Genomic DNA, 23,611 nt, shown 5'->3' on the forward strand with positions numbered 1-23,611 from the left:
AAAAAAAAAAACACGTTTGGTAATTTTGTGTTCTTTTTTTTTTATTTCTTTTTAACTTTTTAATATTTTTATTTTCTTTTCTTTATTTTCTTTTTCCTTCTTTTTGGCGCCGACCATGGCCACGACCTGCCGACGAGGGCGCGGCCTCGCCCGGCCACGGTGAGGCTCGCCAGCCTCGGCGAGGCCGAGCCTCGCCGTGGTTAGGCAAGGCTCGGTCTCGACTTGGCAAGGCGAGCTCACCTCGCCGGATCTCGGGCGAGCTCTGCCGCCCAACCGGGAGGCTCGACCGGTGCGGGGCGCGGGGTGAGGTTGGGGCAAGCTCGACTCGCCTAGATCCGAGCTGAGGGCCGAGCCTCGCTAGGGACCAATGATGCTCAGCCTCGCCGGGGGCTCGCGACACTCCAGCAAGGTTGCCGGCCCTTGATGGCCAATCGTCAGCCATGGTCGAGGCCAGCGACCGGCCAAAGAAAAAAGAAGAAAATAAGAAGAAAAAAAAAAGGAGAAAGAAAATTTGTTCTTAAAAATTATTCCAGAAACAATAAACATGTTTTTCTTGTTTTTGTTTCTATTCCAAATGTGTTCCTTAACAAAAAAATAGATTTGGAATAAAAACGCAAACAAACGCGTTTTTTTTTTTTTGTTCTCCAGAACAAAAGCAGAAATTTTGTTTATAAACAAACAGGCCCTTATTTACTCAAGAGACAGCAGCAAATATCCAAGTTCAATCCAGATTGGGAAGATTTATGGGAAGCTTATTGTACATAGTGCAGAAATTGGAAGCAAACAATCTCAGATAACAGCAGCAGTTGAAGGTCGCGTCTGGTGATCGACCGACCAGTCTAGTTGCAGAAGTTTACTGGGAAGGATAAGAGTTGGCAAGAACGAACTTGAGTGAAATACTATTGACACAATGCCGGTCATCAGTCGGTGTGGGGAACCCTTCGCCCTTGAACACGTGACCCAGATGGCCGCCACATGCAGTGCAAGTGATTTCCGTCCTCATCCCATCTGGATCCGACTGAGATCACAAAGCAAGGCAAGCCCATCAATGATTTGAAGCAGAACACCCCGATTCATTTTGCATTTCTTGTCATTTTCACAGTTTAGAAAGCTCGACAAACACAAAGTGGAAGATGTCATCTAGAGCAAGCCGTAATAGAAATCGACTTCAATCAGAACCGTCTTTAGTTACCTGTGACCACACGTTTAATTGATACAAAGAGAGATTCACAGTGCAGGTTATAGCTCCCGGGAGGCCCTCGTAGAAAGCAGGCCAGCCGCAGCTAGAGTTAAATTTAGTTGTAGAACGGTAAAGAGGAGTCCCGCATGCTGCACAATTGTACAACCCCTCTTCAAAAAACTTGTCGTATTCACCCGTGCCAGGATATCTACATGTTAGAGAAACAGCAACAAGATGAGACAGATCAAGATGACACTTTTTTGTTCGAAAATAATACACGCATATATATGTCCGAGGATTTATCACCAATGATACCCAATATCAAACCAGAGGAAAGAGTTGCTTCTTGTACATAAACATAGTAGAGGAGGCATCAAAAAGTATTCAATTATGCTCCTTTGTTCTCCATTGCTTTGATACTTGAATTAGAAAAAAGGATGAGATTGCATTTAAAAAGAATATACACGAGTCTTCAACTACTTGCATCAGGCTCGGCAACATTTAAGTACTCTCAGATCACTTCCGAGCCATTAAGGATAGTTGAAGAGGATTGTTCGTGTGTATAACAACCCAACAAGTAAATACTGTACATAACCACAGGAATAGAATTCTTTCCCTAAAGCATGATATGAGGCGATCGTCCACCTATTTTAACAGCTTTCTTTACTCGTGGGTGTATACCTATGTCGTGGCCCACACTAACATAACTAACAGAATGTATCTTGTTACACAGCATTTCGAAAAATCAACCATTGTGCTCCCAATGTCATTTGATTTATCTATATCATGCGTTTTCTTTCTTGTTTTCTAGTCGAATATTTGCCCAAGCAACACATAGTACCAAAAAATTAGTCCATCACGTGCATGAGGTCCATCGAATTGATTGATTACTAAAGCAGGAAAGCCCCAAAAAGAGGGCTGATAAGAGCTTAAGATATCGTGATCAGCCTTAGCAGGTAATCCATGGTAACAGTACGATCATGAGAACGACAAATGAATCATTTTCTAAAATGCCACAGCAGTAACAAGAGGATAGTATTCTTAGTTCTGAGATTCTCTTAAAAACAGGATAGAAACTTAGCCCTTTAATCCCGCCTATATCCTGCACGTGTATAATGTATTGAGCCTAAAAGCCAGCAGTTGAGGAGCTTGACTACTGGCTCTGCATTGCTTTCATAATTTAACAGATTAAGAGACCCTTTGAACAATCAAAGTGAAATGAGTACAAACAAGATACAGAGTGTAAAAAAGAGCATTACAAGGACGATGCAAAAGCTTTAGATGAGTCAAAATGGAGATCACACTCCTCACAACAGATAGAAGTTGTTTCAAGAACCAAGAATTATTTTTTTTTTAAAAGAAGCTCTCCAAGCACAAAGCTTCGCACCAACTGCACGTGATAACCCTACGATCCACACTTTAGGATGATTTCGACACCTTTTCACCTTTGTTTTGATGAAAAGTGAGAAGTATAAGACTTCATAAGTAACCAAGATGTCAGCACTCATGCGGTAACAAATCCTTAGCACCCAACATGAACCTAAAAGGGCCGATATTTCCGAATAAAACAAAGCCTTCCAGACACAGGACAGTGCCAGCGAACTAAAGTAATAGCTAAAACAACACATTCCCACAAAAACCCAGATAAAAATGACCCTCCCACACCTCGAAAAACACAGAGAACATCCTAACCCGCATTTCCTCAGTGGTTTCTCCTATTAAAACGTAATTCACAAAGAATCCACCTCCAACACACCGCTTGACGCACTAGAAATGTGTTGTACCGTGCTGAATCAAAACTCATCAAAACTCAAAGCCCAATTCTAATTCAACCTATCACATACGTCACATAAATAGACAGCCCAAGAAAGCCTCATTGGACAGAATGTCTCAAACCTCGGTGCACCTGAGCTTCAAGGAGACAGCATGGTAATCACGTCTAAACCAAACCAACCGGATTCAACAAACCCCAACCCAGTACAGAAAGCCAAGCATCAAGAAGAGCAGGAACCCAAAATCAAGAACGACAAACCCACAATCAAGATAAGCTAGCAGTAAAACAGAGACCCCAAAAAAAAAAAAAAAAAAAAAAAAAAAAATCAAGGGAATTCAAAGGAATTACTAACTCCGTCCCCTTCTGCCTCAGGATACGGAACTGCTCGGGCGACAGGACCGCTTGCCACTCCTCCGACTTCTGACCGACCCGGGCGCGGCCGTGGCCACCACCCCGCCGCGGAAGCTCCTCCTCGAACGGCCCGGCGAGCCGAAACCACCACACGGAGCAGCGGCGGAGACGGGACGAGACGGCGGAGGCGGCGGCCTTATCGGGCGGAACGCGAGGTGGGTCTTGAGGCGAAAAGAGAGCGGAGCGGCGAGGAGAGTGAAGGGGCTGGTGGCAGCACTCAGCATTCGAATAATCATACGAATAACCATCTTTCCAAAACACTCTGAGCCATTTCACACGACAGCCCCTCAGACGCCATTCAATCCAAAGGCGGTCACTCGGCACAAATTATCAAAAACTCCGAAACAAAATGCTCAAAACATGGACGAAAGAGCCAAGCGCGCATAGACAGACGAACCCAGAACAAGAAACCGAAGAGGGTACGTACTCGGGAAGTGGCACAGGTTGAGCGACTCCCACATGGCGGCACGACCGGCTCTAGGAGGAGCTCAATCGCATGCGGGATTTCCGCTCCAAGAACCAATCTCGACGCTTTTTGGGTCGCCGTCGTCCTTTGTAATGCTTTGAAGGTGGCGAAGGTGAGGCTGTGACGAGGCCGCGCAGCAAGAATTTAGAGATTGCGAGAGAGAGAGAGACTGTGGATGAGATGCTACCGCTCGACCGTGGGAGGAGGAGATTCTTGGATTCTTGCTCCTCGTCAGGATTTCACCCCGGCGGGCTGACTGGACGCCACGTGGATTATTACTTGTGATAATTACACGGGAAAAATTGTCCAAAAGTGTTAAAGTATATTAAACTTTTGTTAATCATAAACCTTTCAATTTTATCAAAGAAATCATAAATTTTTTTTACTTTTTGCCATTCATTCAATCAATTTATACTGGAATTTGCTGACGTGAATCTAGGTGGATAAAATTTATTAATTTTTTTAATTTTTTCAAATTTTTAATTTTTTTTTTGTTTTTAATTTCTTTTTTCTTGTTTTTTTTTAATTTATTTCCCTTTTTTTTCCTCTCGACTAGTCGCATAGCCCCTGACAATCGACCAAAGGCCACAACGTCGCTTAGTCACAAGCGAGCCCGAGGCTCGCGAGGCCGACCCTTGTCCGTCATGGCCTTTGGGCAACCAACCAAAGGATAAAAAGGGAAAAAAAACAGAAAAGAAATTAAAAATATAAAAAATAATTAAAAATTATAAAAGATATTATAAATTATAAATATTATCCATGTCAACACCTACTGTATAATAAAACAATTGTCCACGCGCAACGAATTCCAATTAAAATTGGCTAGATGACTCAATTGAAAAAATTGAAATGTGTGTCAATTAGTTTAAGATTTTTTGATAATTTTTCTAATGACATGATCACTGAAATTATAGAAATGCGCTTGTGTTGATTTGAACCGTTAAATTATAGTAACGTGATGCAGCCCGCTGGATCAATTTTCAATTAAAAAAAAATTGGGCAATTGGGCGAATGGGCTTTCAATTTTGTACGTTGGCAACTTAATTGATGAGAAAAATAAATTCAATAAATAGAAAATTATTGATTTTCGATAAATAGATAATTACTTTTTTTTATTTTGATAATTATATGCCGGATTAGAAAGTTTACTTATTATGACCAGTGATGAATTTGAAGAAAATTTTTTATACGAGAAATTAATAATCACGCATGCAAAACTCCTAAGTTGGCAATTACTTTTTTTTCACGGAAAATTATCACTGACCCCGAAAATAAAATAATTAGTAATTAACAGTAGCAAAAGATTGAAAAGCACTTAGTAATAACTAAGCATACTGAAAATTATTTATTTGTATCCAATTTATTTTTACGTCATAAAAATAAATTATTGACGCATCCATTGCTCGATAAGCAACATGTGAGGTTGAAATCAATTCTATACTATAAATAAATCCTTCCTCATGTCAACAATTCAATAATGTGGGTAGAAGTTGCTTTTTACATTAACAATGAGCCTAATAAAAATCACAAAAAGGTTAACTTTATTATTAAATAAAGTCTACTCTCATTTATGAAAGTTCATACCATATCATGTTTACACTGAATGCTAGGTAGTGAAAGCTTGGTGATTCCAAGCAACGTTTGCTCTTCTTTTCAAAGGATCCATAAACCTATTTATTGTAATACCATAAGATTTACTATCAACCTCATCATATCGTGAGTTATAAACAAATGAAACTCTTTGTTGTCATTTCTAACTATCCATCTTTGACTAACTATTATGATAAATTTTCTTAGGCCATTTAAAGATATCTTGATCAATCAAATCATTACAAAAGTCCAGCTTTATCCAAACATGAAATGTTAAGTCTCTTTACAATTAAATAAAAGAAATTGGGAACAAAAATTTTATGTTCGTACCAAATGCATTTTTTTTCTTACTCTATTTTAGAATTAGAAATTTTGTTTAATTACCAAACGCATTTTTCTGCTCAAAAACTCGTCTAGAGAATAAAAATAGAACAAAACTATTTATAAATTGAAATTTTTTTTTGGAACAAAGATGTTAGCAAACGCACCTCTAATTTGGGATCTAATATGGGCAACAGATCAATGCTAGGAAATTTTAAAAAATCCGGTTTAAATGGACACATTGGAGTTAGACAACTTGGGTTGAAAGACACCAAGGTTCAGATTGAAGTCCATAATCACCAAGGTTGACTTCATTTGGCTTTGTAAACACAATATATTCTTCCAATCTCGATTAGAAGAAAAGGGATCATTTTCTTTTAAAGTATTTTTAAAATTATTGATTTTTTTTCAAAACAAATGGAACAGTGCTTGACTATCCGGATTCGTTAAGTAAATCAACATAGTGCATTCCAATAGAAAGAAAAAAAGAAATCAGTGTAGTGCTTAGGATGATTGCACTATTCTATGTGTGTCAGGACTGCAAACCATCGGATGTAAAAACACTTTTTTACACTTTTTCTATCTACCACTATCTGCTGCCTCTCCATACTTTTTTACACTTTTGTCACTTTTTTATACTTTCTCTATCTATCACTATATGCCTCCCCATACTTTTTTACACTTTTGTCACTTTTTCATACTTTTTCTATCTATCACTATCTGCTGCCTCTCCGTATAGACTATCTGATTGAAAATCGGACAGTCAAATCCGGATTCGGAACAGAGACTTTCTTGTCCCATGATGGCGCTTAGATCACCAACGAGATTGAAACATCAGGAGGCTCAACATTTATAAACCCCCCTCCATCCTTCTGGCACTCCTCACAACCGAACATCATTCGATACACTTCCCCAGTCTTTTGCACATTCGCCTTGCTCTTGCAGCTTTGTCTCTCTTCCTTTGTTTCTCCCTCATTTATCCCCGCATCCAAAAATGCCAAATTTCTTACCGAATCAGCGAGACAATATCGATGCCATTGTCACATTTATCGTTCCAGTTCTAGTTAACTTCGTTGTCCTAAAATATCAGGGGACACGGGATTCACCATTTGATACCCACCCCTTCACTATCTTTCTCATCATTTTCACGCTTCTTCTTTATTGCTTTTTGTCCCTTCCACTTATTCCTCGTCTGACGGTCTTTAGTACCGCTCGTGGTGCCCGCATCTTTTTCTTTCTCAAGGTCTTCTCCTTTCTCTCCGTAGCTTTCCTTACATTGCTGTTGTTCCGAGGACTCTCATTTTTTCTCCTCTATTTGCCATTGTTGATAATGCTCTTTCTAGCTTACTTATGGGGTCTCTTTCAAGAGCTCAAGCAGAAGATGTTTGTAGTTGCAGGCCAGATGTTCGGCCGCCGAGGAGCTCTTTTGCCATATTGATTCGTGGTACTAGTCGGTGTTTGACTAGTCAATATTTTTAGCCAAAAAAAAAACTACTCGCTATTTAACAATTTCTTATGTCCTATTACATATTGACAATGAATTTGAGCAATCCTTAAAAGGTTTGAGTGAAGATGAATTTGAGCAGTTCTCAAAAGGTTTGAGTGAAAAAGAAATGAGCGGGAGATGTCTTGGCCGACCTCCGCGTCCACCCACTCTCTTGTTCCGGCGGCTGAGCAACAGATTTGGAAACGCCGAGCAGCAAGTTTGCGGCCAAGACTCCAGATCTCGAAGTTTGTCGACCTCCGTGTGGGTGCAGATTAAAAAAATACATAACTTAGGGATTTCTTTGTATTTATGATTTTGCCTTTGCATCCATTTGGTTAAGGGAAGTTATGATAAAGAATTCTATATTTAAAATTTTGGAAGTTATGATAAAGAATTGTATATCTAAAATTTGGACATCTAAAATTCTTTGGGTCAAATAATATTAGGTGTTTGGCAAAAGTTTTGCAAATCCTATTAGAGGAGAAAGCTGAAAGCCCAGGGCCCACTTTTTTTTTTTTTTTCCCGAAATTATCCTCACGAACTTTTTATTTTTCCGTTTTTTACCCTTGTTATGAGACACTGTTCATCTTCTCCCTTGAGGGTGGCCGGCTTAGTTCCACCTGACTGCGAGGGGCCGGCGTCGGCTAGAGGGACGTCGGCGTGGTCGCGACAACCTAGGCGATCGTCGTCGGAGAGTCGGGCGACCTCCGCGAGTCGCGGCGCGACCATGGCGAGGGGCCGCCCCGGCGAGTCACGGCGGCCCAGATCTGGGTCGCCGCGACCCAGATCCTCAGTCGCCGCGACCAGATCCTCAACGATCTGGGTTGCGCCACCCCGGCGAGCCGCGGCTGCCCAGATTTGGGACAACGAAGACGGCGAGGGAGGCGGGCGGTGAAGTATCGGTGAGGCGGAGGGCGAGGGAGCAGAGGGCGTCCTCGCGGGCGGCAGCGATGACGGCGAGGGAGGCGTCGGTGACGCGGGGGCAGAGGGACATGTCGAGGGTGACGGCATTGGGGCAGGGAGTGAGGGCGGTGGGGAGGTGCTCGGTGCGGAGGGGGCGGAGGAACTTGCAATGGTGGGACTCGTCGGCGTGGAAACAGCAGCAGATGAAGGAGGACTTGCGGTTGAGAAGAAGATAAGAGGAGATGATGGTGGCTAAGATGAAGAAGAGATAGAGGAGAAGATGTTGCACGAGATCTGGCAACCTCATACGTATTTTTTCTTTCTTGTGAAAGGTTTAAAAAAAAATTATTCTTTCTTTTAAAACCTGTATAACTAAAAAGAATTCTTTTGTAATTTTATAATTTTTTTCTGAGTTCTTTAAAAATGAGTTCAAAAACTGAACGTTGATTTCAGGAGAAGCAAGAGGAAGTTCACTTTCCATTCTCCAATTCATTAAAAAACAAAAACCATAGATTTGTGCCAAGGTTTAAAGCAAAAAGGAAATGTGCTAAGGTTTAAGGCAAAAAGGAAATAGGATCTTTATCTTCGAATACCATTTGTCAACCAATTTTTTTGAAATTCGGTTTCTGATAATTGAACACCAATAGGTGCATTTAACATGCATTTCTCTATTCCAATCTTTTAAGTCCCTTGACTACTTAGGAAATTGAAATAATAACATATGGGCTAAAAATCGCTGGCAATAGATTTCGAGCGCCACCAATGGCTGCCCATCCTTCAGCAACCGACAATTTTTTTTTTTTTAATCACAAAAGTCCTTTAGAAATAAAATTTTCTCCAAATACTATTTTGCCCAAAAATACTTCCCAATGGACTTACAAAGTATAATTTACTAAACGCACTTTGCATTTTAAAAAACTTTTTTAACTTAAAATTATTTGCATTTTCCCAAAGGCTTTCCTTAAAAATCCAACCAAATGCACCCGTAATCAAGACATCATCGGAATTTGATATTGGATATATTGTTGATTTTTTTTACGCCTTTTTAGTTTTGGATACGATTCAATTTTGTTTTACTTCTTTATCCATAGGATTTTATATATTGTTTAGTATTATGGATGATATTATTTTGCATTTAATTATTTTGCCTACTTTTCAAGTTTTCTAGGTTATGACTTTTTTACTTATATTCATTTACTTATATTCATGCATGATGTAAAGGAACTTGCACCTTGAATATATATAGATAAAAGTGAGAGTTTTTCTTTACTTTGCCCTTCGTGCTGATTAAAATTTCACCTCGCGGCACATTTCAATTCCTATTACCTTCCACCAGTCAGGTGGCATCAAAGCCAACAAAGATCACCGTAGAGCAAAGTCACGTCTGGTTTAACATTAAGCAGCCTTTTTCAACATGCCACATTAGAACAGCTTGACAAGAAACATCTGCGAGATGGATAACAAAAAAAAAAGATTCCGATTTTTATTTACTCGAGAGACGGCAATAAATATCTGAGTTCAATCCAGATCGGAAAGATTTATGAGAAGAGCTTATTGTACATAGCGCGGAAATCAGAAGCAAACAATCTCAGATAACAGCAGCAGTTGAAGGCTGCATCCGGTGACGACCGACCAGTCTAGCTGCAGAAGTTCACTGGGAAGGATAAGAGTTGGAAAGAACAAACTTGAGTGAAATACTATTGACGCAATGCCGCTCATCAGTTGGTGTCGGGAACCCTTCGCCCTTGAACACGTGACCCAGATGGCCGCCACATGCAGTGCAAATGATTTCCGTCCTCATCCCATCTCAATCCCCCTGAGATCAAAAAGCAAGGCAAGCCCATCAATGATTTGAAGCAGAACACACCCGATTCATTTTGCATTTCTCGTCATTTTCACAGTTTAGAAAGCTCAACAAACACAAAGTGGAAGATGTCATCTATAGCAAGCCGTAATAGAAATCGACTTCAATCAGAACTGTCTTAGTTACCTATGACCACACGTTTAATTGATAAAGAGAGATACTCACAGTGCTGGTTATAGCTCCGGGGAGGCCCTCATAGAAAGCAGGCCAGCCACAGCCAGAGTTAAATTTAGTTGTAGACTGGTAAAGAGGAGTCCCGCATCCTACACAATTGTACACCCCCTCTTCAAAATACTTGTCGTATTCACCCGTGCCTGGATATCTACATGTTAGAGAAACAGCAACACATGAGACAGATCAAGATGACACTTTTTTGTTCAAAGATAAATACACAAATATATATGTCCGAGGATTTATCGCAACTGATACCCAACATCAAACCAGAGAAAAGAGTTGCTTCTTGTTCAGAAACATAGTAGAAGAGGCATCGAAAAGCATTCAGTTATGCTCCTTTGTTCTCCATTGGTTTGATACTTGAATTAGAAAAAGGATGAGATTGCAGTCAAAAAGAATATACATGAGTCTTCAACTACTTGCATCAGGCTCGGCAACATTTAAGTCCTCTCAGATCACTTCCGAGCCATTAAGGATAGTTGAAGAGGATTGTTCGTGTGTATAACACCTCAACAAGTAAATACTATACATAACCACGGGAATAGGATTCTTTCCCTAAAGCATGATATGAGGCGGTCATCCACCTATTTTAACAGTTTTCTTTACTAGTGGCTGTATGCCTATGTCACAGAACATACTAACATAACTAATCAGAATGTATCTTCTTACACAGCATTTCGAAAAAATCAACCATTGTGCTCCCAATGTCATTTGATTTATCTATATCATGCGTTTTCTTTCTTGTTTTCTAGTCAAATATTTGCCCAAGCAACACAATGTACCAAAACTGTAGTGCATCACGTGCATGAGGTCCATCGATTGATTGATTACTAAAGCAGGAAAGCCCCAAAAAGAGGGTTGATAAGAGCTTAAGATATCGTGATCAGCCTTAGCAGGTAATCCATGGTAACAGCACGATCATGAGAACGACAAATGAATCATTTTGCAAAATGCTGCAGCAGTAACAAGAGGATATTATTCTTAGTTCTGAGATTCTCTTAAAAACAGGATAGGAACTTAGCCCTTTGATCCCTCCTATATCCTGCACATGTGTATAATGTATTGAGCCTAAAAGCTAGCAGTTAAGGAGCTTGACTACTGGCTCTGCATTGCTTTCATAATTTAACAGATTAAGAGACCCTTTGAACAATCAAAGTAAAATGAGTACAAACAAGATACAGAGTGTAAAGAAAGAGCATTACAAGGACGATGCAAAAGCTTTAGATGAGTCAAAATGGAGATCACACTCCCTCACAATGGATAGAAGTTGTTTCAAGAAATAAGAATTATTTTTTAAAAAAAAACTCTCCAAGCACAAAGCTTCGCACCAACTGCACGTGATAACCCTACGATCCACACTTTAGGATGATTTCAACACCTTTTCACCTTTGTTTTGATGAAAAGTGAAATGCATAAGACTTCATAAGTAACCGAGATGTCGGTATTCATGCAGTAACAAATCCTTAGCACCCAAAAGGAACCTAAAAGGGCCGATGTTTCCGAATAAAAACTAAGTCTTTCCAAACACAGGATGGTTCCAGAGAACTCAGTAATAGCTAAAACTGCTCATTCCTGCGAAAAACCAGAAAACTATAACCCTCCCCAGCAGCTCAAAAAACACTGAGAACATCCTAACCTGCGTTACCTCAATGGATTCTCCTATTAAAACGTAATTCACAAAGAATCCACCTCCAACACACACCACTCAACGCACTGGAATCTGTTGCAATGTGCTGAATCAAAACTCAAACCCCATTTCTGATTCAACCCATTACATTCACAGGTATCTCCCGAAACAAAAGAGCAGCAACCAATCTGATACTTTAAGGCATAAGGCAGTGCATGGACTTGCTGGCTAAAGGAATACGAATCCAAATGTCCACAGCCACATGAGATGGGAGTAGAGAAAGCTACAACCACATGTCCATGCTTTACCGTGCCATATCCCTGGAAGTCGAGAAAGGGGTAACACATAGCATCACTTCAATTAATCATGGTATCGTCATAGCCAAGAATGATGCTAATCCATACGATGCTCAGGATACCCAGTAGAAAAGAATCCAAGAATTTGTATTGTGGTTTACTTTACAAAACGGGAACATTCTTGGTATGCAAGAGAGATCCCGAGCAGCACTCAGCATTCGAATAATCATATGGATACACTTCAATTAATCATGTTATCGTCACAGCCAAGAATGATGCTAATCCATACGATGCTCAGGATACCCAGTAGAAAAGAATCCAAGAATTTGTATTGTGGGTTACTTTACAAAACGGGAGCATTCTTGGTATGCAAAAGAGATCCCAAGCAGCACTCAGCATTCGAATAAACATACGAATAACCATCTTTCCAAAACACTCTGACCCGTTTCAAACGACAGACCCAGACTCCATTCAATCCAAAGGCGGTTACTCGGCACAAATTATCAAAATCTCCGAAACAAAATGCTCAAAACATGGACGAAAGAGCCAAGCGCGCATAGACAGACGAACCCAGAACCAGAAACCGAAGAGGGTACGTACTCGGGACGTGGCACAGGTTGAGCGACTCCCACATGGCGGCACGACCAGCTCGAGGAGGAGCTCAATCGCATGCGGGAACTCCGCTCCAAGAACCAATCTGGACGCTTCTTGGGTCGCCGTCGTCCTTTGTGATGCTTTGAAGGTGGCGAAGGTGAGGCTGTGACGAGGCCGCGCAGCAAGAATTTAGAGACTGCGAGAGAGAGAGAGAGAGAGAGAGATTGTGGAGGAGATGCGAGCGCCCGTGGGAGGAGGAGATTCTTGGATTCTTGCTCTTCATCACGATTTCACTCCCGGCGGGCTGACGTGGACGCCACGTGGATTATTACTTGTACTAATGACGCGGGAAAAAATTATCTAAAAAGTGATAAAGCATATTACATTTTTGTCAATTCAATTATAATTTTTTTAATTTTATCAATTAAATCATAAACATTTTCACTTTTGGCCATTTGAATCAATTTGATCAATTTCTGTTGGAATTTGCTAACGTGATACCTGATTAACGTGGATAATTTTTTTTAATTCTTTTCCAAATTTTAAATTATTTTTTATGTTTTTAATTTCTTTTTTTTTTCTCTTTTTTTCTAAATCTTTTCCTTTTTTTCCTCTGGCTGGTCGTGCAACCTCTGACAATCGACCAAAGGCCACGACCTCGCTAGTCACGAGTGAGCCCAAGGCCTGTGAGGTCGACCCTTGTCGGTCATGGCCTCTGGGCAACCGGCCAAAGGAGGAAAAGGAAAAAAAAAAAAAAAAAAAGAGAGAAAAACAAAATTTAAAATATAAAAATAATTAAAAATTCAAAAAAACATTAAAAAATAATAAATTTTATATATGTTAAGAAGTGCCGCGCCACGCACGACGCCGGTCGCGTCACATTAGCGAATTCTAGCTAAAATTGATCGGATTTGCTCAATTAGTAAAATTGAAATATGTGCCAATAGATTTAAAAAAAATTGGATAATTTTCCTAATGACATGATTGCTGAAATTATAGAAACACCCTTATGTTGATTTGAACCGTTGAATTCTAGTAACGTGATGCAGCCCGTTGGATCAATTTTCAATTCAAAAAAGTTGGGCAATTGGGCGAGTGGGCTTTCAGTTTTGTACGTTGGCAACTTAATTGATGAGAAAAAAAATTCAATAAATAGAAAATTACTGATTTTCGATAAATAGATAATTAATTTTTTATTTTGACAAGTTATATGCCGCATTAGAAAGGTTGCTTATTATGACCAGTGATGTAGAAAAAAATTTATATGAGAAATTAATAATCACACATGCAAAACTCCTAACTTGGCAATTACTTTTTTTTTTAATGGAAAATTATCACTGACCCCAAAAGAAAAAATAACTAGTAATTAACAGTATCGAAAGTTGAAAAGTACTTAGTAATAATTAATCTTATTGAAATTTATATATTTGTATCCAATTTATTTTTACGTCATAAAAATAAATTATTGACACATTCGTTGCCCGATAAGCCACATGTCGGGTTGAAATTAATTCTATACCATAACTAAATCCTTCCACACGTCAACAATTCAATAGTGTGGGTAGAAGTTGCTTTTTACACTAACAATAGGCCTAATTTTTTTAAAAAAAGGTTAACTTTATTATTAAATTAAGTCTACTTTCATTTATAAAAGTTCATACCATCTCATGTTTATAGTGAATGCTAGGTAGTGAAAGCTTGGTGCTTCCAACCAACGTTTGCTCTTCTTCTCAAAAGATCTATACATATGTTTATTGTAATAATCAAAGATTTACTATTAACCTCATCATATTGTGAGTTATAAACTAATGAGACTCTCGGTTGCCATTTCCAACTATTCATCTTTAACTAACTATTATGATAGATTTTCTTAGGCCATTTTAGAATATCTTAATCAATTAAATCATTATAAAAGTTCAGCTTTATCTGTTAAGTCTCTTTAATTAAATTAGAGAAATTGGGAATAAAAAATTTCATGGTTGTACCAAACACATTTTATTCTTATTCTATTTCAGGATTAGAAATTGTATACAATTACCAAATGCATTCTTCTGCTTAAAAACTCGTTCAGAGAATAAAAATAGAACTAAACTATTTCTAAATTGAAATTTTTTTTGGGAACAGAGATGTTAGTAAACGCACCTCTAATCTGGGCTCTAATATGGGCAACAGATCAATGCTAGGAAATTTGAAAAAGTCTGGTTTAAATGGACAGATTGGAGTTAACAACTCAAATTGAAAGATACCAAGGTTCATATTGAAGTCCATAATTACCAAGGTTGACTTCATTTGGCTTTGTAAGAACAATATATTCTTCCAATTTGGATCAGAAGAAAAGGGATCATTTTTTTTTTAAAAGTATTTTTAAAATTATTAATTTTTCAGGAAACAAATAGAACAGTGCTTGACTATCTAAATTCGTTAAGTAAATCAGCATAGTGTATTCCAATAGAAAGGAAAAAAGAAATTAGTGTAGTGCTTTGGATGACTGCATTATTCTACACGTGTCAGGACTGCTGACCATCAGATGTCGATGAGGGTATGTCTCAGGAAAATATTGGATGGGTCTTACCCTTCATGTAGGCTTAGGGTAAGACCACTCAGCAATCGACACGTGGCTCCACGTAACTCCGTCTCTCTCACCTTTACTCTCTCTCCTCCCCTCGGTTTCTGCCCACAACTCCCTCAGCTCCCCCTCTTCTCTCTCCACTTCTCTTTTCTTTCTCTTGCGTCTGCCATGGCTCGAGCTCGAGTCTACTCATGGCTGCTTCAGGTTGAGGAGGGACGGCGCGCCGCCGGACGGAGACCCGAGTTTGAGGTCAAGCGAGTGTTGTCCATGGCTGGCCGCGAGTGTCGTCCATGGTGGACGGAAAAAAACAAACAATACCTAGGAACAGGCGAGGACGACTTACGTGATGAAATCGCATTAAATAAGGAAACTGAAGCCGACCCAATATGCCTCCGCGTCCTTTTACAAAACCCATTTGCTCATTTCCTTCTCCCACTTCCGCGTCCGACCCCGCCTGCTGAAATTCTTCAAGAAAGTTTTGGTTTTTATTTTTCATTTCATCTATCCTTGTTCATCTGCCCGTTCGGTTGTCGTCCCAGAGACCATTTGGGAGATGGGTGTGATCTTCTCGAGCAAGTCATTGCGTTCCGCCCCCCTGCACAGGCTGTGACAGCCATGTATGAACGTCGGCGTGCTTGTGAGCTCCTTGATCATATGTCCTCCGAACCGCGCAAAGTCCCCGCGAGGCATTGGCGTGAAGCCTCCCGCTTCTGCTTGTCCATGGTCCGGACCCTTTCGGTGTCTTCGCCTTTGGATTGTGAAGAAGAACAGCGTGGCGACGACCAGCGAGCTGGCCACAGTGGCCACCACCGCCTTGACGATCGTCTTGCTTGAGGACGATGACGAGTCTGGCAGCGGCAGCGATGCTTGGAGCGAGTCTATTACAGAAGGAGGAGGAGGAGAGTTGGTGACGGTGGTGGCGGTTGGAGAAAAGAGAAGTAGATAGAGAAGAGGGAGAGAGAGGGTCTCGTCGCGAGAAAATATTGGCTGGGTTTTACACTCCACGTCAGCGAGATGTAAGACCACTCAGCGATCGACACGTGGCTCCACGTAGGCAGAGGCGTCAAAAGTTTAAAATTTGTGCGTGCCGCTCCTAGGGCCCACCACTAACGCTCTCTCTCCTCTGCGACCTCTGCTCTCCTGTCCACTCATCCTCTCTCTCCTCTCTCTCTCTCTCTCTCCCCGTTCTCCCCGTTCTCCGTTCCGTTTTGCGAGAGAACAAAAGTCGCAGAGCTTCTCTCCGAATGCTCTTCCGCTCCTCTACTCTCTCTCCTCCGCCGATTGCCTGCGACGCCGACGTCCTTTCCACCTCCGCCGATGCCTTTGCTCTCCTCTACCGGTTGCCCACGACGCCGACGCCGATGCCCGACGCTCGACGCCCACCTCCACCTCTGCTCTCTCTCCTCCCTGCGACTTCTCTGCCGACGCCCTTTCCACCTCCGCCGAAGCCTCGACCGATCGTTCAGCTGTGGACTCTACTCATATCTCACAGCGTCCTCGTCAGGTACCGCAGTAACTTCTCGGTCTTTGATTATCTCTGCTCGTTGTTATTCGGGCGAATCTGTTCCGGCGACTCGAGCGCGAGCTCACGCGCTTCTTCGACCTTGTGGACTTCTTCGCAGTGTCATCTGCTGCGTTGCGGGGTTCCGCTCGCTTTTGCTGCCGATTCTCGCCAAGAACACCTACATTTCAGAAAACGCCCTCATGCCAGGTCGATACTCGTTCTTTCCCTGTGAATTTAATTGACTGATACCATGGATTAGCGTTTTCGTTATTGTCATGTTCTTCCTTTTGACCTCCTTCGATGTAAGATGCAGCACTACATTTCTCTCCATCGTGCAATTAGCGAATAGCATACTCTAACTGAGAAGAACGCTCTCTCTCCTCCGTTGGTTGCCCACGACGCCGACGCTGACGCCCGCCTCCGCCTCCGCCTCCGCCTCCGCATCCGCTGACGCCGACGCACTCTCTCCTCTGTTGGTTGCCCACGACACCGACGCGGACGCCCACCTCCGCCTCCGCCAACACGTGTCTCCATCATTTGTTCTAATATTCGATAGTTCTTTGTTTGATAAATTTGGGCCCACCTGTCAGGCTTCACCTCTCCGTTAACTCTCAGTCTCTCTCCCCTTTACTCTCTCTCCTCCCCTCTGTTTCTGCCGACAACTCTCTCTCCCTATTCGAGAAAATATTAGGTGGGTCTTGAGAAAATATTGGGTGGGTCTTACCCTCCTCCACGTAGGCGTATGGGTAAGATCACTTAGCGATTGACACGTGACTCTACGTAGGCGATGGCGTCAGACGTTCAAAAGCGCTCCTGGGGCCCACCACTCTATCACCCCCTCCATCTTCTGCGCTTCTGTCTCTCTCCTCTTTCTTCTCACTCTCTCCGAAATAAATGGCTGGTGGCTCGGCTCGGTCGGCTAGTGGAAGAAAGGATGGATCAAAAGGGTAATAAATGCGCTGCGCTCTTGCTTAAATTTTCTCTCTCCTCACTTGAATTTTTTTGGTTTTGTCTCTCTCTCTTCGTCGAAGAGCAGACAGAGAACGAGCTGCACTTCCTTCTCATCGCATCCCACCCCCACCCCCACCCCTCCGCCTCCGCCTCACCAGTCATCTACCTCGCACGTCGCCTCTTCCAAGAGCCCCGCCGGTCGCAGCTGGTTCCCGACCGCCTTCGCCTCCCATTGTGCTCGCGTTGGTCTCTCGGCAATTTCTGGGCCTCCGTCCGATTTCCTCCTTCCGACGAACTCGTCATCAACTCCGACCGGCGAAGGCGGTCGGGAACCAGCTACGACTGGCGGGGCTCTTGGAAGAGGCGACGTGCCAGAGGTAGATGACTGGCGAGGCGGAGGCGGAGGGGGTGGGATGCGCTGAGAAGGAAGTGCAGCTCGTTCTCTGTCTGCTCTTCGACGAAGAGAGAGACAAAACCCAAAAAAAATTCAAGTGAGGAGAGAGAAAATTTAAGCAGGAGCGCGGCGCATTTATTACCCTTCTGAATCATCCTTTCTTCTGCTAGCCGACCGAGCCGAGCCACCAGCCATTTATTTCGGAGAGAGTGAGAAGAAAGAGGAGAGAGACAGAAGCGCAGAAGATGGAGGGGGGCGTCAGAGTGGTGGGCCCCAGGAGCGCTTTTGAACATCTGACGCCATCGCCTACGTAGAGTCACGTGTCGATCGCTAAGTGATCTTACCCATACGCCTACGTGGAGGAGGGTAAGACCCACCCAATATTTTCTCGAGACCCACCTAATATTTTCTCGAAGAGGGAGAGAGAGTTGTCGGCAAAAACAGAGGGGAGGAGAGAGAGTAAAGGGGAGAGAGACAGAGAGTTAACGGAGAGGTGAAGCCTGACAGGTGGGCCCAAATTTGTCACGTGTCGATTTTTCTATGGTCTTATATTTTGCCTACGTGAAGTGTAAAACCTACTTGATATTTTTTTCGAAAAACAGGCTTTCAGTTTTTTTTTTAAATCCACGTCAACGGACACGTGTTGACTTGTTAGTGGGCCATAGGCTTATGCCCGAGGTAGTAATTAACAACCAGTGAATATTTTATTTTAATGATGGGACAAGAAAGTCTCCCTTCCTAAATATGAGCTATTTTGAAAGTCTTATCTTTCAGGAATATAGAAAAACATGGGAATATATGTTGACGCGTGTTGACTTGTTAGTGGGCCATAGGCTTGTGCCCGAGGTAGTAATTAACAACCAGTGAATAATTTATTTTAATGATGGGACAAGAAAGTCTCCCTTCCCAAATATAAGTCATTTTGAAAGTCTTATCTTTTGGGAATATAGAGAAACCTATAGAGAAACATGGGAATATAGTCTATATTCTATATTCCCAACTATATTCCCATCTTTCTCTATAGGTTTCTCTATATTCTCATGTATATTCCCATGTTTCTTTATATTGCCGAAAGATAAGACTTCAAAAGGGCTCATATCTAGGAAGGGGAGCGTATATAACCCCCTTTTCTATCCCTCAGGCAGTCCTCATAGCCGATCATCGTTAGATACACTTCTCCAGTCTTTTGCACATTTACCTGTTCTTGCAAATTTATCTCTCTTCCTTTGGTTCTCCCTCATCTGTCCCCGCATTTAAAAATGCCAAATTTCTTGCCGCATCAACGAGACGATATCGACGCCATTGTTGGTTTCATCGTTCCAGTTCTAGTTGACTTCGTTGTCCTGAAATATCAGGGGACACGAGATTCTCCATTTGATACCCACCCCTTCACTGTCTTTCTTATCATTTTCACGCTTCTTCTTTATTGCTTTTTGTCCCTTCCACTTATTGCTCGTCTGCCGGTCTTTGGTATTGCTCGTGGTGCCCGCATGTTTTTCTTTCTCAAGATCTTCTCCTTTCTCTCCATAGCTTTCCTCATGTTGCTGTTGTTTCGAGGACTCTCTTTTTTCCTCCTATATTTGCCGTTGTTGATAATGCTCTTTCCAGCTTACTTATGGGGTCTCATTCAAAAGCTCAAGCAGAAGATGTTTGTAGTCGCAGGCCGGATGTTTGGCCGCCGAGGAGCTATTTTGCCATATTGATTCACTAGTCGGTGTTTGACTAGTCAATGTTCTTAGCCAAAAAAAAAAAAAAAAACTAGTCGCTGTTTAACAATTTCATAATGAAAAAAACAAAAAACAATTTCTTATATCCTATTACATACTGACATTGGATTTGAGCAATCCTTGATGGTTTGCATGAAGAAGAAATGAGCGGGAGATGTCTTGGCCGTCCTCCGCATCCACCCACTCTCTCGTTCTGGCAACCGAGCGGCAGATTTGGAAACGACGAGCAGCGAGCTCGTGGCCAAGATTGCAGATCTCGAAGTTCGTCGACCTCCGCGTGGGTGTAGATTAAAAGAAGACATAACATAGGGGTTTCTTTGTATTTATGATTTTCCCTTTGCATCCATTTATTTTTTATTTTCCCTTTGCATCCATTTTCTTAAAGGAAGTTACAATAAAGAATTTTAGTGTGGGTTGTAATCAAGACATCATCGGAATTTGAGATGGAATATACGGTTGCTTATTTTTTTTTTTATGACTTTTTAATTTTGGATACAAATCAATTTTGTTTTACTTCTTTATCCGTAGGATTTTATATATTATTTAGTGTTATAGATTATATTATTTTGTATTTAATTATCAAGCCTACTTTTCGAGTTTTCTAGATTACGACTTTTTTGCTTATAGCCTACTGGTTACGACTTTTTTGCTTATATTCATGCATGATGTAATGGAGCTTACCTATTAAATATATATAGATAAAACTGAGAGTTTTTCTTTACCTTGCGCTTCGTGCATGATTAAGATTTCACTTGTGGCACATTTCTATTCCTTTTACCTTCCACCAATTAGGTGGTATCAAAACCAAGATCACCGTAGAGCAAAGTCATGTCTGGGTTAACATTGAGCAGCCTTTTTCAACATGCCACATTAGAACAGCTTGGCAAGAAACATCAGCGCTATGGATAACAAGAAAAAAGATTTCGACTTTTATTTACTCGAGAGATGGCAGCAAATATCCGAGTTTGATCCAGATCAGCAGGAAGATTTATGGGAAGGGCTTATTGTACATAGTGTAGAAATCGGAAGCAAACAATATCAGATAACAGCAGCAGTTGAAAGCTGCGTCCGGTGATCGACCGACCGCTCTAGCTGCAGAAGTTCACTGGGAAGGATAAGAGTTGGCAGGAGCAAACTTGAGTGAAATACTATTGACGCAATGCCGCTCATTGGTCGGTGTCGGGAACCCTTCGCCCTTGAACACGTGACCCAAATGGCCACCACATGCAGTGCAAGTGATTTCCGTCCTCATCCCATCTGGATCTGACTGAGATGACAAAGCAAGGCAAGCCCATCAATGATTTGAAGCAGAACACGCCCGATTCATTTTGCATTTCTCGTCATTTTCACAGTTTAGAAAGCTCAACAAACACAAAGTGGAAGATGTCATCTATAGCAAGCCGTAATAGAAATCAACTTCAGTCAGAACCGTCTTAGTTACCTGTGACCACACGTTTAATTGATAAAAAGAGAGAGACTCACAGTGCTGGTTATAGCTCCAGGAAGGCCCTCGTAGAAAGCAGGCCAGCCGCAGCCAGAGTTAAATTTAGTTGTAGACCGGTAAAGAGGAGTCCCGCATGCTGCACAATTGTACACCCCCTCTTCAAAATACTTGTCGTATTCACCTGTGCCTGGATATCTACATGTGAGAGAAACAGCAACAGATGAGACAGATCAAGATGACACTTTTTTGTTCGAAGATAATACACACACATATTGATTTACCGCACAGATTACCCAATATCAAAGAGTTGCTTCTTGTACAAAAACATAGTAGAGGAGGCATCGAAAAGTATTCAGTTATGCTCTGTTCTCCATTGGTTTGATAATCGAATTAGAAAAAAGGATGAGATTGCATTAAAAAAGAATATACATGAGTCTTCAACTACTTGCATCAGGCTCAGCAACATTTAGGTCCTCTCAGATCACTTCCAAGCCGTAAATAGTTGAAGAGGATTGTTTGTGTGTATAACACCTCAACAATTTAATACTACACATAACCACAGGAATAGGATTCTTTCCCCAGAGCATGATATGAGGAGATCATCCACCTATTTTAACAGCTTTCTTTACTAGTGGGTGTATGTATACCTATGTCGCAGCACATACTAACATAACTAATCAGAATGTATCTTCTTACACAGCATTTCAAAAAAAGCAGGAAAGCCCCACAAAGAGGGTTGATAAGAACTTAAGCTATCACGATCAACCTTAGCAGGCAATTGATGGTAACAGCACGATTATGAGAACGACAAATGAATCATTCTCTAAAATGCCGCAGCAGTAACAAGAGGACATTATTCTTAGTTCTGAGATTCTCTTAAAAACAGCACAGGAACTTAGCCGTTTGATCCCTCTTATATCCTGCACATGTGTATAATGTATTGAGCCTTAGAGCTAGTAGTTAAGAAGCTTGACTATTGGCTCTGCATCGCTTTCATAAACAGATTAAGAGACCCTTCGAACTATCAAAGTAAAATGAATACAAACAAGATCCAGGTGTTAAGAAAGATCATTACAAGGACAACGCAAAAGCATTAGATAAGTCAAAATGGAGATCACACTCCCTCACAACAGATAGACAGAAGTTGTTTCGAGAAACAAGAATTTTAAAGAAAAAGCACTTCAAAGAACAAAGGTTCGCACCAACTTTACATGATAAACCTATGATTCGCACTTCAGGATGATTTCGACACCTTTTCACCTTTGTTTTGATGAAAAGTGAAAAGTAAAAGACTTCATAAGTAACCAAGATGTTGGTACTCATGCAGTAACAAACCCTTAGGACCCAAAACAGCTAAAACAGCTCATTCCCACAAGAAACCAGAAAAGAAGAACCCTTGCCAGCACCTCGAAAAACCCAGAGAACATCCTAACCTGCATTTCCTCAATGGATTCTCCTATTAAGACGTAATTCACTAAGAATCCACCTCCAATGCACACCGCTTGATGCACTCAAAATGTGTTCTGCTGTGCCTTTTTAAAACTCAAAACCCATTTCTGATTCAACCTATTCAATTGCGGCATAAGCTGGTGAAAATTTTTAGTCCATCACATAATTAGGCGGCCCGAGACAGCACAATTGAACAGAATGTGGTTTAAAGCTCCCTGCTCAGTGTTCCCACGCTTCAAGAAGACAGCATGGCAATCACGTTCAAACGAAACCAACCCAATTCAACAAACCCCAACCCAGTATGGAAAGTGAAGCATCAACAAGAGAAGGAACGAAACAAAAATCAAGAACGACAAACCCACAATCAAGATAAGCTAGCAGTAAAACAGAGACCCAACAAAAAAAAAAAAAAAAATCAAGAGAATTCAAGGGAATTACTAACTCGGTCCCCTTCTGCCTCAGGATACGGAACTGCTCGGGCGACAGGACCGCTTGCCACTCCTCCTCCGACTTCCGGACCGACCCGGGCGCGGCCATGGCCACCACCCCGCCGCGGAAGCTCCTCCTCGAACGGCCCGGCGAACCGAAACCACCGAACGGAGCCGCGTTGGCGGCGGCGGCGGCGGCACGAGACGACGGTGGCGGCGGCCTTATCGGGCGGAACGCGAGGTGGGGCTTGAGGCGAGAAGAGCGCGGAGCAGCGAGGAGAGAGAAGGGTCTGGTGGTGGCGCTGGAGAGGATGGACCTGGTGGAGGACGAGAGTGATGACGAGAGCTTGACAGCTTCAAAGCCCATTTCTTTATTTTCTTGTGATGGCTAGAGAGAGAGAGAGAGTTCAACTGAAATTTGCAGATATGGTGGGAAGGCTGTTGGCGTAATATTTAGGC

General features: G+C 41.8%; 2 protein-coding genes and 1 long non-coding RNA gene across 4 annotated transcripts; all 3 read right to left on the minus strand.

The window, feature by feature from the left end:
* Positions 1–712: 712 nt before the first annotated feature.
* LOC104429927 (peptide methionine sulfoxide reductase B5) lies at positions 713–7,957 on the minus strand. Its single transcript, XM_039306996.1, has 4 exons — positions 7,793–7,957; positions 3,307–3,569; positions 1,193–1,388; positions 713–1,018 (listed from the first exon to the last, which is right to left on the minus strand). The coding sequence occupies exons 1-4, from the start codon at positions 7,955–7,957 to the stop codon at positions 854–856; spliced, it is 789 nt and encodes a 262-aa protein (XP_039162930.1). The 3' UTR covers positions 713–853.
* A 1,628-nt stretch (positions 7,958–9,585) lies between these two features.
* LOC108961096 lies at positions 9,586–12,670 on the minus strand. 2 transcript variants are annotated; one of them, XR_005548068.1, is made up of 3 exons: positions 11,815–12,670; positions 10,161–10,317; positions 9,586–9,947 (listed from the first exon to the last, which is right to left on the minus strand). It is a non-coding gene; the product is annotated as an uncharacterized LOC108961096 (long non-coding RNA). The 2 variants fall into 2 exon arrangements; XR_005548067.1 differs by having other exon boundaries at positions 11,806–12,670.
* Positions 12,671–20,737: 8,067 nt separating this feature from the next.
* On the minus strand, positions 20,738–23,566 carry LOC104453002 (peptide methionine sulfoxide reductase B5). Its single transcript, XM_010067503.3, has 3 exons — positions 23,167–23,566; positions 21,314–21,470; positions 20,738–21,098 (listed from the first exon to the last, which is right to left on the minus strand). Exons 1-3 carry the CDS (start codon positions 23,517–23,519, stop codon positions 20,934–20,936), a joined length of 675 nt encoding a protein of 224 aa, XP_010065805.2. The 5' UTR covers positions 23,520–23,566; the 3' UTR covers positions 20,738–20,933.
* Positions 23,567–23,611: the final 45 nt, after the last annotated feature.

The sequence above is a fragment of the Eucalyptus grandis genome, chromosome 2 (genome assembly GCF_016545825.1).
Source record: "Eucalyptus grandis isolate ANBG69807.140 chromosome 2, ASM1654582v1, whole genome shotgun sequence".
Classification (NCBI taxonomy): domain Eukaryota; kingdom Viridiplantae; phylum Streptophyta; class Magnoliopsida; order Myrtales; family Myrtaceae; genus Eucalyptus; species Eucalyptus grandis.